The sequence below is a fragment of the Thermobia domestica genome, chromosome 6, assembly GCF_964235325.1.
Source record: "Thermobia domestica chromosome 6, izTheDome1.hap1.1, whole genome shotgun sequence".
Lineage (NCBI taxonomy): Eukaryota > Metazoa > Arthropoda > Insecta > Zygentoma > Lepismatidae > Thermobia > Thermobia domestica.
The window spans coordinates 144,905,623-144,920,541 of record NC_137459.1 but is presented as its reverse complement, the minus strand read 5'-3'; the positions used below and the strand labels follow the sequence as shown (position 1 = coordinate 144,920,541).

The following is a 14,919-nucleotide window of genomic DNA, read 5'->3' as shown; positions in this document are numbered from 1 at the left end:
GGATTCAAGTCAGGACTTTGTGCAGGCCAGTCCATTACAGGATGTTACGGTCGTGTAACCACTCCGCCACAGGCCGTGTAGTATGAACAGGTGCTCGATTGTGTTGAAAGATGCAATCGTCATCCCCGAATTGCTCTTCGTCAGTGGGAAGCAAGAAGGTGCTTAAAACATCAATGTAGGCCTGCGCTGTGAGAATGCCACGCAAAACAACAAGGGGTGCAAGCCCCCTCCAAGAAAAACATGACTACACCATAACACCACCACCTCCGTATTTTACTGTTGACTACACACGCTGACAGATGACGTTGACCGGGCATTCGCCATACCCACACACTGCCATCGGATCGCCACATTGTGTACCGTGATTCGTCACTCCACACAACGTTTTTCCACTGTTCAATCGTCCAATGTTTACGCTCCTTACACCAAGTGGGGCGTCGTTTGGCATTTACCTGCGTGATGTGTAGCTTATGAGCAGCCGCTCGACCATGAAATCCAAGTTTTTTCACCTCACGCCTGACTATTATAGTACTTGGAGTGGATCCTGATGCAGTTTGGAATTCCTGTGTGGTAGTCTGGATAGATGTCTGCCTATTACACTTTACGGCCCTCTTCAACTGTCGGCGGTCTCTGTCAGTCAACAGACGAGGTCGGCCTGTACGCTTTTGTGCTGTACGTGTCCCTTCACGTTTTCACTTCACTATCACATCAGACACAGTGGACCTAGGGATGTTTAGGAGTGTGGAAATTTCGCGTACAGACTTCTGACACAAGTGACACTCAATCACTTGATCACGTTCGAAGTCCGTGAGTTCCGCGGAGCGCCCCATTCTGCTTTCTCACGATGTCTAATGACTATTGAGGTCGCTGCTGGCAGTATATGGCAGCACAATGCACCTAATATGAAAAACGTATGTTTGTGGGGGTGTCCGGATACTTTTGATCACATAGTGTATGAACCTTCAGAATTTTTAAGAACTTGAAATGCATATTTTGATAAGAAATCAGGTCAAGGTCTAGATATAAGTGTCACGTAATCCCATTACTTGTGAAAGTGGCACAGAAGGTGGAAGAAGTAAAATACACATAGTCGTAAAAAGTTATCCTTTAGATTTATATTTTTTCTTGGTTACAGTAGGTTACAGTAACCCCTGATGCTAGTGGGATAGCAGTATTTAGTAAGGGAATATGTATAGCATTGAATGAGATAATTCCTGTATTAGGCCAGACTGTTCCATTTTCCACTGTGGGGGCCAGTCTTCTATGAAAAAAGGTTCAAAAGAATGAAATAAAGAATACTATTTATGAAATAATAAATAGGACTATTAATCATCGGAAGCCGAGTGTTACCTATAAGTTTTGAAGGCTTGGTAGGTCCCCTCTCTGGTGACATCTCATCATCATTGAATTATTGTTGTTAATGTAATTAATACTCCTAGGAAAAATAAGTAAGAATCACATTGATGGAATCATTTAGTAAGACCAGTAGTTGTGACTAGGGCAGCCAGGGCACCAGTTAGAGGTCAGGTTCTTTGGTCTATTTAGGTGATAACTGCAAACACATATGATAGAATAATTGCGACAGCAGACTAAGAAAGAAATCCAAAGGGCACTCTAATGATTTTCATGGATATAAATAATACTTCAAAGAGTAAGTTCGTGTAATGCGAGTCTGGGAAATAACAATATTCGGGAAGTTAATGTATGCTATCTCAATGTACTACTGTGAGCAAAATAAATGACAAATCTCTGTATTTTGAAGTTTTTTGAAAATATCACCGTTTTCTTTATATGTTCGAAATTTCAGAAGGTTTCCCCAGCAGGAAACGTTAATAACAAACCCGTTTTTAATATTTGTTTTAGATATTAACTTAAAATAAATAAATTAGAAGCAAAAAACATTAAATTGACCGAAATTACGAGAATTACCAGCTCTGCTAAAGTGGGAAATTTTCAAGAACGCGAGGAAATTCTGCAGTTCAACACGAAGCAGCGACATCTGTCATTGAGAGAAATGTGGATTAAATCTACAAACGAAACTTTTAACGAAATATTTCTAATATGTCTTATTACGTGCATTATCTGCGAACTCCAAATATATGAATCTATGCCAAGTATTAACATATAGGTAGAGCAAATAGTAGAAATTACATGTGGAAAAAAAAAAGAAAAAACGAATTGATAGCACGAATAGTTTTGTAAAAAGCTGGAGTTGGAGGTCTTTTGTGAGGAAATTTCTGTTGAAGTAACTGGGATAATCATAGAGAATTTAAAACTAATAATCATATCATTATATAGGTTCCCAGATGGGGATCCTAATGTATTTCATATCACCACCTATTACAATTTTATAGCTTTTCTTATTATGTACGTATGTAAATAAGCGTTCCAGGTTGTTAAGAACTCTCATTTTGATGTTACTACCGATAAAAGATATGTAATTGATTTTGTAAATTTATTTTGTTACAAATTATAGACCTACTAGGGGAGCCGTATGTTTAGATAATATATTTACGAACATTAACAACATTGAAGTAAATACTGACATGTTTCCTTTCCATACTCTGATCATGACTCAGTATGGATAGTGGTGAAGAGATATATGAGTAATGTGTATGGAAATCACTATTGTACGAAATTAGTTCGAACAAGGCCAATTATAGCAAATAAGCTAGAAACCTTAATGAAAATGCTAACATGGGAAAATTGGGATACGTTGTATAATCATCCAAGCTTCAATGCAAATGATGCATTCAGTTATTTCTTAACAACATTTTTGAATATGTATAACATGTGTTTTGCTCAAAGAACAGTCAAAATGAAATTTGACAATACAACTAGTAAATGCAATAAAAGTTCGTGGTACACTCCAGATTTATCCAATATCAGAAATATAGTAATGCTGTATTATGATGCATACAAAAGGAATGCGACCGCAAACAGTAAAATGTTATATCAACACGAGAAGAAAAAGTACAAAGCAGAACTAACGGAAGCTAAATTGTATTATAATCAAAATTGTATTGAAAAAGCTACAAATAAATGTAAGGAGGCGCCTGTTTCGCCAGACACATTAAATAGTTTTTTCACAAGCTCAGTTGAAGAAATCAAAATGAATAGTACAAACATCACTGATAATAGTCAGGATGATATACATACCACTTATTCATACACATTCGTATTCCAATATGTGAATCCGGAGGACATCATTCGAATAGTTAATAAATTTAAATCATCAACTAGCAAGGATGTATATGATCTATCAAATGGCCTTATTAAAAAAAATAATAATTATATTACTTGTCACTCACAGTTTGCATTAATAGATGTTTTAGGAACGTGTATTTCCAAATTCATTGAAAATTCTATGGTTGTACCTGTCTTAAAAGTGACCCCACATATGCTTCAAATTATCGTCCAATATCATTAATACCGATCTTCTCCAATATATTTGTGGGAGTAGTAAAAGAGCAAGTCATTAACTGCATAAATAAATACAATGTAATTAGTCCATGTCAGTTTGGGTTTAGGGCTGGTATATCTACTGTAGATGCAATAGATGCGTTGATAAGAAATATTTATTATACATTCGAAAATAAAGTTTACGGGTTTGCTACCTTTTGTGATCTAAGTAAAGTGTTTGACTGTGTAGACCATCATGTTTTAATTTAAAAACTAATAGGTTATGGATTCCAGCATAACAGTTTGAATTTCTTCAAAACATATTTAGAAGGTCGAACACAGAAGGCCTTAATCAGAGTCATTTTGACGTATTATTAGCATCATACTGAAGCCCTGACTACTGCAGGAAACATATCTTAGTCGAACTCTTTAGTATGGCACTAATAACGCGCCACAACGACTCTGCCTAAGCCCCAGTGTGTTTATGGGAATGGGGACTTCTCACAAGTACCTGAACTAAAATATTGTGTACTTCAGGACTCTTGTTTTACGACCTTTAATTTTCATTCTAATGATAAATGATCTACCATTAAGTATTGAAGCTAATTCTATCCTGTACGCTGATGATACAACTTTTCTGACCGACCTAGACGAACAAGGTAGGGTTACACTGGTGCAAGCCATAGAATGGTTTGGGAAAAGTTGTTCCTACTAATTAAAAAAAAAATACACTTAAAGATTACACTAATATTAGTATGGATAACATAATGTTTTATGGTATTATGTTAGATAGTAAGTTGACCTGGGAGCCACATATACAACACATGTGTTGTAAATTATCAAGAACAATATATTTGTTGCGATCCTTAAAGGAGCAGTTCGAGTTAGAAACAAGTTTGGTGCAATAGAAAGAGTTTTAAAAATAAGAGAAACTTTTTTTTTTTTTTTTAATCTTGATAGGCTGTCTCGTTCAGCTTCTATAGGCGGTTGTTTTTGATGAATCACAAATGGTAACGTCACCTGTGGGCTAGCGAGGAATTCAATGTGAGTCAGCAACCGCTCACGTGTGCGCAGCTGATGAACCTTTAATAGTGCAGTGGATTTAATAGATTATTTTGGGTTTGTTAGCAGTCTTGTTTTGTATTGAACTCTTGAGGGACGTTTTTATTGTTTTTCCTACAGCATTAGTATAAAAAAGCTAGAAAGAGAGCAGTGATTACGTAGTGTTGTGCGAAGCAGTGTTTCTTCCAGACATGTTTTTGGGTGGGGCAATGTCTCCTGGAGCTCTGAGAGTGTCCCCCGAAAGAAACCAAAATAATACTTCTATAAGTATTGTGTGAAAATAATATGTGCTCCCCCGAATACTAAGTGTGTCCCCGGAAACATTTTTTTCTGAAAGAAACTGGTGCGAAGTAGAAAACATGTGTTAGTACAGCGCGTGCTGTGTCTATGAAGTGAGGTAGAAATGCCTAACACGTTCTGTGTTTTCAGTTGTAATTCTCGTGCGATTAAAGCTGAAGGACATAACTTATCATCTTCTTTACGTTTACAAGTCGTGAGAAATCACCTGATCGATATAAATGATGGTTCAAGAAAATCAATAGGAAAAATTTTGTGCCAAATAAAAACACTCATGTTTGTTCCAAACATCTTGAAGAATCCGAATTCGAGCAGTCATGTTTACTGAAAGAAAAGCTATTGCCGGGAGAACCATTTACACGCAGACATAGAAAGAATGCTGTTCCAAATATATTATTGAAAGGTTTAGAATCCGAGCCATTGAACAAGCGCCGATGTATGTCCAGTTACCAACGTAAAATATCCACAAAACGCAATTGACAGTTGTAGTCAAGACGGGGCATTACAGCTTAATAGTGACGGTGTCACTCACGGTTTTGTAGGTACTCTTCTAGAAATAAATGTAAATACAACTGCTGTACAATTTGAATTGGGGAGTGAAATATACCGGCTTGTATAAGGAATCACTGACGATGACAGTGTTCCTCAGGACATTGATTCATCGTTTAATTTTTTGTATCAAGTGACAGTGAGATGAAATGGGTGACAAGAGTTGATGGAGAGCGATGCGAATAAAACAAATTTAACCGGTAAAGTATTTTTCGTATTCTGGCAAACTTCACAGATGCTATTTCATTTTTACCACATTTGCCGCGCTCCTGTACATACCTTGAAGCACAAAATTATAGAGTCATCATTAGATATTGCAACAAAATGTGAAAATGAACGTACTTATGTTTGGAAATGGGAACCATGATTAAAGAAAAGGTACTTAGGTGTTGTAGCAATCTCGTCCACCATGTTTTAAATGGTATTGGTTTCGAAATTTTAGTTCCTTTTGTAAAACGTCGAACTTATGCTTTGTAGGAAAAACTTTGTTTTATAATACTATAAAAACTTTTGTGCAGCCCAGCATCAGATATTATTATTTTCTAGATACAGGTCACATTTCTAAGTCTTTGCAGTCAGTTCTGGATTAGGCAATCGCAATTTAGAACATGCCACCGAACCACTCACAAACGAAATGCTTAGCACTGTGTGTCTATGGAAGCCTGCTCTCGCAGCTTGCCCACGGATGACGTCATCACAATTTTTTTCCCTCTGCTACTCGCTAACGACTGAACGTATCGCGGTCAAACAAACCCCATTCCTTTTAGAATTTTCAACTCTACAAATAAAAGTAATTTGTAAAAAATGAATGTCTAAGTCGAACTGCTCCTTTAAGAACGACAGTGCCTAATAATTACCTACGACCTGCGTATTTTACATTTTTCCAAAGAATAATTATGTATGGTGTAATATTTTGGGATAACAGCAGTTATATAAATGATGTGTTACTATTATAAAAGAAGGCTGTTTGAATAATTAGTGGTATGTCCTTCAGTGAACATTGTAAGCCATTATTTGTTCAACTAAAGATAATGAATGTAATTAATCTTTTTACATTTATCTAGTATTGATCTACACAAAACAGAATATTCCAACTATGTTACATAGACAAGATATTACATACATATACTAAATGTCGTACCATTTGTTTTGTTCATTACACATGTATTTATCATCAAAATATTACGAAATTAGTGCAGAATTAATTGTATGAGCATGGAAATTTAGTTCAATGTAGTATGTATTCAATGTGATCACCATTTTGTTTCACAACCTCTTGCAAGCGAACCTTTGCATTTGTCTTAACCTTCCTGCATAAGTCTTCCGAAATTAGACGGCATAACTGCATGATGAGAGCCCTGAGATGAGCTGCACTTGCAGGCTTCGTTGCGAAGACATTATCTTTCAAGTAGCCCACAAGAAGAAATCATATGGATTGATGTCAGGGCTATGCTGAGGCCACTGTTCTCCACGTTGGTGACGCTGAGGAAACCGATGTGACATTACCCTCCCATCAAACATGTCATACAGATAATCAAGAGCAACAATTGCAGCATGTGGAGGGCTCCGTCTTGCATGAACAATTGAGTTTGTAATGGAAGACCAGGTGCCAAGAGTTCTGGAATAAATCTGTTCTCTAACATGTCATTATACCGATCTTTCTTTACGTCTCATCAAGGAAAAATGGTCAGATAATTCCATGGGATTAAATTGCTACCTATATACTGACCTTTTCTCCATAATTTTCCCTTTCGTGTCGAATATGAGGATGCTTACTTGCCCAGAAGCGAACATTCTGCTTATTTATTACACCATTTAAATGAAAATACGCGTCAATAAACCATGTGTTGTGCAGAACTTGATAATTTTGCACTAACCATGAAGCGAACTGATTTCTTCGTTGCTTGTCATCTGCTGTTAATTTATGGACAACTGTTATCTTGTAAGGGTACATGTGAAGATCAGAATTCAGAATCCTTTGTATGGACCTACGAGATATTCCTATCTCAGCAGCCGTCCTCTTTGTTGATTTGCTAGTACTTCATGTCAAAGCAACGCGAACTGCTTGAATATTTTCAGAGGTGCGGACACTTGGTTCGCGCCGTCGATTCTTCTTCACCACAGAGCCAGCTGTTTCAAATTGGCGATACAATCTCTGAATAATCTGTTTACATGGAGCCCATTTCGCACGAAAACGTCTTTGTGTCGCTACAAAACTCCTCATTCGTGTAAAATACAGTACAACTTTCACCTTCTGTTCAACACTCAATCTGCTCTTGTGCGCTATCTTGAAAACTGCTGTTTGCCGTGAAGTAAATATTCGTTACTAACTTGTGACATCTACCGGATTTTCCGTAAACCAAAGTATACGAATACGAGTTTCCAACATTCCATCTATAATATTACGTGTGTAATGAACCAAACAAATGGTATGTCATTTCATGCGCCACCCTGTAATACAAGATCGAGCAAGCTAAGTGATACAGCTTATAGTAGATTATCTAAAGTTAGAGACAGTTATATTATTGCTGGTATAAAATTTATGAATATATTAGCAACTTATATGCATCATTTGCCTATTGAGAAATTTAAAGCTAAGATCTATAAAGGTCTAGTGACATTGCCTTTTTATAATATTAATGAATTTTTTAAAGTGCAAAAAATATTTGTCCACTGGTGATATCTTTTGAATATGAAATTTTTTGTAATATATATGTATATATTATAAAGTATGAAAGTTGCTAGTGAATATTTTAAAGCATGCATGTACAATCCTTTGACGTTGTCCATTGCCTAATCGTAGGCTTAACGACATTAAAAATATTCTATTCTATTAGTAGAATGATTTGACCCTATATTAGCAATGATAGTATTGAGATAGAGATGGATTTACTTAAAGATGGATCATGCATTTAATTACTACAAGTATAATATATGAAATAAATTAGGAAAAAATATGTTAATAATTGCAATTTATTTTCAGTGTTTATGCTCATTTATCCAGAAGCGTAAATTCAGTCAAGGACCCTGTGACCGTAAGTTATAAATGTTATAATGGTGGTGGGGATGCTTTTGGCGCATGTGTTTAGTTTCGGCTTAGTAGAATAACATTTGGTGGTGGCGATGTCTGTACCTTCTTTATATTTTTCCTTTATTTTTGTCACTGAGTTTTTTTTCTTTTGCATGATAGATAGTCTAACAGTTAGGAGAGTCCTGTTGAAAGTTTAAGAGTCAGAAGATTTGTTTGTTTTACCGAGTTCTACTATCTTTAGTGTTTAAAGAAAGTTGGTCACATGTTCTGAATCATGGTCAATGGCCGCTATCTTGAATATTCATTTCGTATTTCCTAAATTTTTCTGTGATCGTTTTAAATACGTGTAGCTCAAGCTGTAATTGTCGCAAAGTTATTAGTTATACCTCGTTCGATTTGTAATAGTATTGGGTTTTAGCCGACATTATTCACTTGTCAGTAGTACACACAAGAGGGAAGTAAACGAAGGAAATTTTGAAAATTTTCCTTTTTACCGAATTTTTGCCATTGTTAGATGGCAACACTGAGTTCTAGGCAAGAAAGAAAAATTATGGGAATTTACTGTTATATGGAAGAATAATAAAATATTTTGATTTTGGTCACTAACAATCTTTGGATTTAATGGAAGTACCTTTATCACATAGAAAGACCTCCAGCTCAGACTGTAACTGCCGCAGAGATGCAACTAATATCTCGATCTACTTTTAATAATATAGGCTTTTAGGTGGTTTGCCAGTAGTGCATATGGGAAGGAATGAAAAGTGGAAAAAACGCTTAAAAGTTTCCATTTTTCCCCTTAGAACAGTAAGTACAAGAGGAAATTTCTTCGTGCGTGGGTGGCAGCACTGTTGGAGTCCTGACTATGACCAAAAGTTAAGGATAACATCGAAGCTGTTAATAAAGCGATGATCAATGATTCAAAGATAAGTGATATAGAATTTTCTTCATTATAAAATACTCTAAATATATTGAATATAACATATTGACTGAATAGTTCAAAATTTACAAAAGATAGATTAAACACGGTTTATATCTCAAAGTACTTGCCTTTGGTTACAAGGCATGATTACAAGACATCATGAAGTACTCAACATAGATGTGATACCTTATTTCAGATATCTTATTTATTAATACACAATGGCTTAAAGAAAAAAAGTTACATATCGTTAATGCTCAAGCAATACACCATTTAAGAAGATCCAGAACTCTCATCACCATATTCAACCGTCACGGAGTATGCTGCAGTTGTGATGATGTACTACGTCAAGATCAAATTCTAGTAATCAGGACTATTATTAGGGCTGAAGGAGACCATATTCTCATACCACCATCAATAAAACGCGACATACTTGTTTGAGGTACTATGGATAATTTAGACAAAGAAGCTACAATTTCTGGAATGAATGGAACTCGTGACACAGTACTTGTCTCGTTTCAAGATCATCATCTGAATGATTAATTTAATGTCTCGTTAGAAGAACCTGATAGTCCAAAGAGATACCTGGGAACGTTTGGCATTAATGTCACTTCACGAACTCTCACTAATGATATCATCATCATAGGTATTCTGCCCTTATTGGCAAGTCACTTGCCGCAGCTAAGAAGCTTCCATGCTTCACGGTCTTCCGCTAACCTCTTCGTCTTCACATATGAACTAAAGATATAGATGCCCGAAAACTATTGTACTACACAAAGCCAAAAACAATACGCAGTATCCTCAGTGCTTTCGTTCCTAGGAGAGACCTAATTACAGCAAATGAAATAAAACAACCAGGCAGAAATTTGGATCTCATATGACTTCTTTCAAGATTTCTTAAAAAGATCCAACGTACCTCAAGCAGATTTCCCTTAGGAAGTTGAGATTCTCTCCAGAAACGCTTTTATGAGTACACTGTCTGAACATCCATCTCACATGACCATTACGGAATACACTTCAGTTTTACTCTATCCTGCAACTCAGTATGACTCTATTTATACAACAACGTGTAATTTTCAAGATATTTTGCACCAGTGAAATGTTGAAGAGAGTTCACTGTGGTGTGACGAAGGAGTATATCAAAAAGCTAAAGAAATCCAGCTCCTTCAACCCGAAAAATTTCCAACATATTTCTTGGTTTTCAAGAAGTCATGCTTGCGTGTATTGGTCTATACCTCAAGGGCAGTGGAGTTTTGGAAATCTTACTCAGACTGAAACCATGGGCTCACATACTGCTGAAAGCAATTTGGAAGGAAACCACTATAACAGTGGAGTTAGAGCAATAGGAATGCTTTGTGAAGTAATGGAAACATTGGAGTGAAAGTCATTCATGGAACAGATTAATATAACTAAGTATTCCGAATTGTTCAAGTTAAACGCATACAGTTATCAGTGTATGAAGCACAAAGTTTATATAAATCGAAAACCTGAATGCCATCAGAATGGACTTTGAAATTTTATAGAAAGTGGAGCACAAAGAAGTGAAGTGTCTGTTTATTGAGAGCAGTTTGTCTCCACACTGGCTCCTCTTCTTCGAGACTTATTTCGACCGGACAGAGAATATGTGTGCAGCCTAAGAGACTGTTTGCCACTTTTCTTCTCATTTGACAGAACAAATTCTGCACGCTGGTGTACTCTATATTACCACACTTGCTTAAAACTAGAACAAGAACATCTGATCTATAATGAGTTTAAAAACTGACATTTCACAGTTCAACATAGTAACAGTAGATTTAGCAATGTTGCATTGGATCAAGCATTTGAGCAACACTACAATAAGCCAGCCAAGGGATATGGAAGTATAATCGAAGTGACCAAATGAAAAGAAGCCGTGACAGAACACGATCTTATCAAACATGAGAAAGAAAACAACATACTTTTTGAGACAGTTTTGTAGCCTTAATGAAGATGATGAATATGCTCTTCATCACGAGTTTCCAAAGTCGTTAACAATTCAAGAGGAGCAGAATAGTTCAGAGATGCTAACTCTTATGCTTGAGCGAAGGAATCCCTTCTCGAAAGTTGATAGATGTGGAATTTCTGACATTACAACAGGAACAAAAATTGATCAAGTAATAGCTGATTACTTACTCTGTATGCAAGAAAAAGGAGATACTAGCTACAAAAACTTTATTGAAGAAAGGTTGATTAAGGAATCTAAAGGCATTCTAGATCCCATAGATAAACAATTTCCAAAGACAAAGAAACATGTGTCTGCAACTGAGACGGCGCCTCAAGAAACAAATAACACTCTTCGATTCGAATAGCATGTTGAAGAAGTTTCGATAGTGAGACATTACTAAAATACGAGCTTACATCTACATAGTATTATCTAACAGGTGATGGATTCTTAAAGAAACTCAAAGAATTAAAAAGCCACTCTGTAAATAAGAATGATATAGTTACTTATCTACCAACACAGAAAACGAGAGTAGCAATGGTGTTTGATTTTGTGGTGTACGCGCGAAAAGTCTATCTCAAACGGCTTATGTGTAAGACGTTTGAAGACTACTTTGGCTACTTGTGGAAGATGTTTTTAAAACTCTCTGAAGGTTGTTTGCGCACTGACATTGTGTTTGATTTGTATCAAGAGAAAAGTACCAAAAACTAGGAGCGGCTGAGGAGAAAAAATAATATATCCTATCGACGTAATTGCTAGTAACCCAAGTGTACCCCTTTCTGTCAACATCGATACCTTTTGGGGTTTAAGCCAGAACAATGCACTTAGCCAGAACTTTTCATTGAGTGGATTGTCGATGAAGGAAATTGAGCAAAATCTTTGTGTTTGGGAGGAGGTCACAAACAACCCGAAACTATGCCTGAAATTAACGGAAGGATCTGTTAGTTTTACTGTGAAAGTGACGAAGCTAATAATAAACTCATGAAACACATCCAACACATGGTCGAAACTGATTGAAAGAGTTATGATTGCCTCAGTAGATACAGATGTTATGATTTCCACATTATACCATTTCAAAGAGAGTTATCAAAAATGTGGCATAAAAGAACTGTGGATTATCAAAGACACACGATCATCTATGAGGTACGAACCACTTCACAAAATGGTGGAGAACATGGACGACACTCTTTTATATGTTCTTCCTGCTGTTCCCAGTCTAACTAGTTGTGATCCACAAGTAAGGTTGGGACACAACTTATGGCACTTGTTCCCTTGGATGAAGGAATGATACAAAATACGAAGCTTTTTATCGCAAAAGTATTTAGTTCGTCAAAAACAAACTGTGATATGGTACGATTTGAACAATACCATAAAGCAAAACCTATCAACTTTTCTCAACTATGTCCACCATCATCAACGATAGTGTTTTTATATACAGCGTGCATACCTTCAGTACTACATATGGATGACTATGCTGGATGAAACCCAACCACTGAATCCACTAAAGTATAGTTACACGGAAGAAAAAGGGTATACGACTGAATATTTGAGACGACCTGAATTTGTCTCCCATTTTACGTGCAAGACATATGCAAAAGTTAATGTTTGTCCTTGCAGAGTGAAACAAATACCGTGTTGTCCATTCTGTAAATATAAAATGAAGAATATATGTGTAAATGTCGGATGAAAGTATCAGTTTAACAGACATTTGTGCACTGTTATGTAAGAAGAATAACTAAATTGTTGTTTGAGAGTATCACTTAATATCAAATTTGGAGGACATTTATTAGTTATAAAATATAAAGTATTAAGGATTTTTTTTTTAATTATGTCCACTTGTGAATTAAATATTGGGTATTAATATTTAGTGAATTTCTAAGATCAAAGTGGCATGTGGTTCCACTTCTATCTTTTAATGTTTCCACATTATTAAAGGAAAATATCCAGTAAAATATTATGTTTATTTCCCGTATACTTCCTTGTCGTAAGTTATAATAACATATACGTTACATTAGTCCACACCATATATTACATCTAATCAAACAATTTATAAAACGAGATATTATTTGTATCTCTGCGGTAGTTAGTCTGAGCTGGTAGTCTTTCAATGTGACAAAAGTACTTCTATTAAATCCAAAGTTTGTTAGTGACATTTGTTAGTGACATGAAATATTTTATTACTCTTCTGGTAGTGAACCAATCAAGACAAAACTTTCAGTATATATTTACCATATAACAGAAAATGTCCATACTTTTTTCTTTTTCGCCTAGAACCTAGTGTTGCCATCTAACAATGGCAAAAATTCGGTAAAAGGGAAAATTTTCAAAATTTCCTTCGTTTACTTCCCTCTTGTGTGTACTACTGACAAGTGAATAATGTCGGCTAAAACCCAATACTATTACAAATCGAACGAGATATAACTAATAACTTTGCGACAACTACAGCTTGAGCTACATGTATTTAAAACGATCACAGAAAAATTTAGGAAATACGAAATGAATATTCAAGATAGCGGCCATTGCGTAGTAATGACCATGATTCAGAACATGTGACCAACTTTTTTTTTAAACACTAAAGATAGTACAACTTGGTAAAACAAACAAACCTTCTGACTCTCAAACTTCCAACAGGACTCTCCTAGCTGCTGGATTAAATATCCTTTTCCAGTTCATGCTCAATTTTGTTTTTTTTTCTTCTTATATTTCAATTATTTCGTATTTTTCCTCTTTGATCATTTTAATAAATGCAATGCTTCCTAGCACCTCTATTTACTAATCACTCAACTTGAACCATGCACGGAATGAAAAGTATAGTAATTTCAAAAAATCGTCAAGTACTATGTATGAACATTATGTTTTGCCTAGTCGTGTATTTTAATCCACTCTGTTTCGTTATAATTGTTAAGGAGAATCACGAGACCGTGACCAGAATGACTTTTCTTAAAGTCGACTCCTGATTAAAATAATTTCTTGCACCAGAAAACTCAAAATCAACTCCAATTTATGACTGTTTGGTTGTGCATTTCCTCAAGGTCGCTGAAGTAACGATATGAACAAAAACACCAGAGGTGCAAAAAGTACAGCCAAGTTCGTCAGCCTCAAAAAGTGTTGAGATGAGAATGCATGAGCCAAGTTCCTTGGCCACTGCATCTGAAACGAACGCTGGAACTTGGAGCGAGGTGTTTAACATATTCGAATACATTAAGATGTCTGTTCCTAGTTTCACGGCCGGGACATTTCAGCCCTAAGGCTAATGGTGACCCCCAAATCCACCACGCTCACAAACACCATCCCTAAGGCTCGTTAACATCATTTACCTTGACACTTCGTGAAGGAATATACGTTTTTCTTGTCTGGGTTTCGAACCACCAATCTTACTGCAGTATACTGTATATGTGTCTTAGCGCCTTGCGAAGTTTATATTCCTAAGATTGGTGGTGGTTCCAAACCCACCACGCCCACCACCACTATCCCTAAGGTTCCTTAACATCATTTTCCTTGACACCTCGCGCCAAGTTACAATGTTCGATTCAGATGCAGTGGAGAAGGAAATTGGCTCATCCATCCTCATCTCAACACTTTTTGAGGCTGACGAACTTGGCTGCACTTTCTGCACCTGTGTTTTTGTTCATATTTCACTTTTTGTAGTTCACCATGTCAATATCGTATATTGAGATTCTCAATTGTGGCATATTGTTATGT

General features: G+C 36.1%; 1 protein-coding gene across 2 annotated transcripts in view; it reads left to right on the top strand.

Annotated features, from left to right (window-relative positions):
* LOC145688244 (dynamin-1-like protein) overlaps window positions 1-8,343 on the top strand; it is a 249,717-nt gene extending 241,374 nt beyond the window's left edge. For both annotated transcript variants that reach the window (XM_081762179.1, XM_081762180.1), the window contains one exon: window positions 8,294-8,343. In XM_081762179.1, the coding sequence (XP_081618305.1) occupies window positions 8,294-8,322 (29 nt within the window). In that variant the 3' untranslated portion in view covers window positions 8,323-8,343. The remainder of the gene's footprint in view (window positions 1-8,293) is intronic.
* Window positions 8,344-14,919: the final 6,576 nt, after the last annotated feature.